Below are 1,737 nucleotides of genomic sequence, written 5' to 3'. Positions count from 1 at the left end.
GAAGAAGGTGACTGCAAGGATAAACTTGAAATAAATCAGAGGTTTCACACTGGGAAGAAACAGTATGGCTGTGTCGCATGTGATAAAACATTTGAAAAAAATAGTGACCTAAAAATACTTCAAAGTGTACAAACAGGAGAGGAATTATATAGGTGTGTGGTGTGTGGCAAAGAATTTGGAAGGATTAGTAACCTAAACAGACATGAAAAAATTCACTCTTCTGATCAACAATACAGTTGTTCAGTGTGTGGCAAAGAATTTAGAACAAATAGTCACTTGAAAATACATCTGAGGATACACACTGGTGAAAAACCATATATTTGTGAAGTATGCAAGAAAGAATTTGGAAGAAAAAGTGACCTGAAAATACATCAGCGTATACATACTGGAGAGAAACCGTATAGGTGTGCAGTGTGTGGTAAAGAGTTTGGAAGTAGTAGTAATCTAAATGGACATAAAAAAATTCACACTGGTGAAAAAGAACACAGTTGTGTAATATGTGGCAAAGAATTTGGAAATAATAGTGACCTAAAAAAACATAATAGGATACACACTGGAGAGAAACCTTACATCTGCTTAGTGTGTGGCAAAAAATTTGGCAATAAAAATCAACTTGATGTACATGAGAGGGTGCATACTGGAGAGAAACCGTACAGTTGTGAAGTGTGCGGGAAGGAATTTCGAAGCAATAGTGACCTAAATAAACATAATAGGACACACACTGGGGAGAAACCTTATATCTGCTTAGAATGTGGAAAAGAATTTGGAAGAAATAGTCATCTAAAAGCCCACAGGAGAATGCACACTGGAGAAAAACCATACAGCTGTTTAGTGTGTAGCAAAAAGTTTGGAACAAATAGTCACTTAAAAATTCATCTAATGATACACACTGGGGAGAAGCCACATAGTTGTGTTGTGTGTAGGAGAGAATTTGGAAGGAAAAGTGACCTAAAAATCCATCAGCGAATACACACTGGAGAAAAACCATATAGATGTGAAGTGTGTGGCAAGGAGTTTGGAAGGAGTACTCACCTAAACAGACATAAAAGAACTCATCTACACAACACTATGCATGTGGCATAACTTAGAGAAACGATATAGTTGTGTAGCGTGTGGTAAATAATTTATTAGTAAAGGTCAACTTGAAATGCATCAAAGAATACACAGTTTGGAAAAGACTACACATTTGTTCAGTATGTAAAAAGAGTTTAGAAGAAAAAAAACTTAAAAATATATCAATAAGTACTCACTTGAAAGAAATGTATTGTGTGACAAGGAGTTTGGAAGAAGTAATCATTTTAAAAAGTCATCAGAAGGTTCATACTTATGAAAAATGATATATTTGTATAATCTGTTGAAATAAAAGTTGTAATATGGGTTGTATAGGTGTTTGGTGTGTCGTAAAAAATGTGTGACTTAATAAAACATAGCAATTATAACATATTGTGGAGTTGATACAATTATATATTGTGTAATAAAAAATTTATAACAAGATATTAATTAAAAATACACCAAAAAGATCCACACTAAAGAAAAAAAATCCAATGTGTAGTATGTCTAATGATAGCTTAAAAAGATACGTGATGGCACACTAGGAGAAATGATTCAGTCGTAGTGTTTGTAACCGAGAAATAAATAGTCTTATCATGTAGAAAGACATCTTATTATTGACATCTGAAGTAAATCATACAGTTGTGAAGTTTATGGAAAGAAAGAAATTGTTATGTGAAAAGTGAT

At 33.2% G+C, this 1,737-nt stretch overlaps 1 protein-coding gene across 1 annotated transcript in view; it reads left to right on the top strand.

The window, feature by feature from the left end:
• Positions 1–1,724, top strand: part of LOC106474662 (zinc finger protein 271-like) — a 3,415-nt gene extending 1,691 nt beyond the window's left edge. Inside the window, exon 2 of the mRNA XM_013935355.2 lies at positions 5–1,724. Coding sequence (XP_013790809.1) covers positions 5–1,083 — 1,079 coding nt within the window. The 3' untranslated portion in view covers positions 1,084–1,724. The remainder of the gene's footprint in view (positions 1–4) is intronic.
• The last annotated feature ends 13 nt before the right edge of the window (positions 1,725–1,737 follow it).

Source organism: Limulus polyphemus, unplaced genomic scaffold (genome assembly GCF_000517525.1).
Source record: "Limulus polyphemus unplaced genomic scaffold, Limulus_polyphemus-2.1.2 Scaffold7497, whole genome shotgun sequence".
NCBI lineage: Eukaryota > Metazoa > Arthropoda > Merostomata > Xiphosura > Limulidae > Limulus > Limulus polyphemus.
Note: the sequence above shows the minus strand (reverse complement) of the source record. Positions and strands in the feature narration are given on the sequence as shown.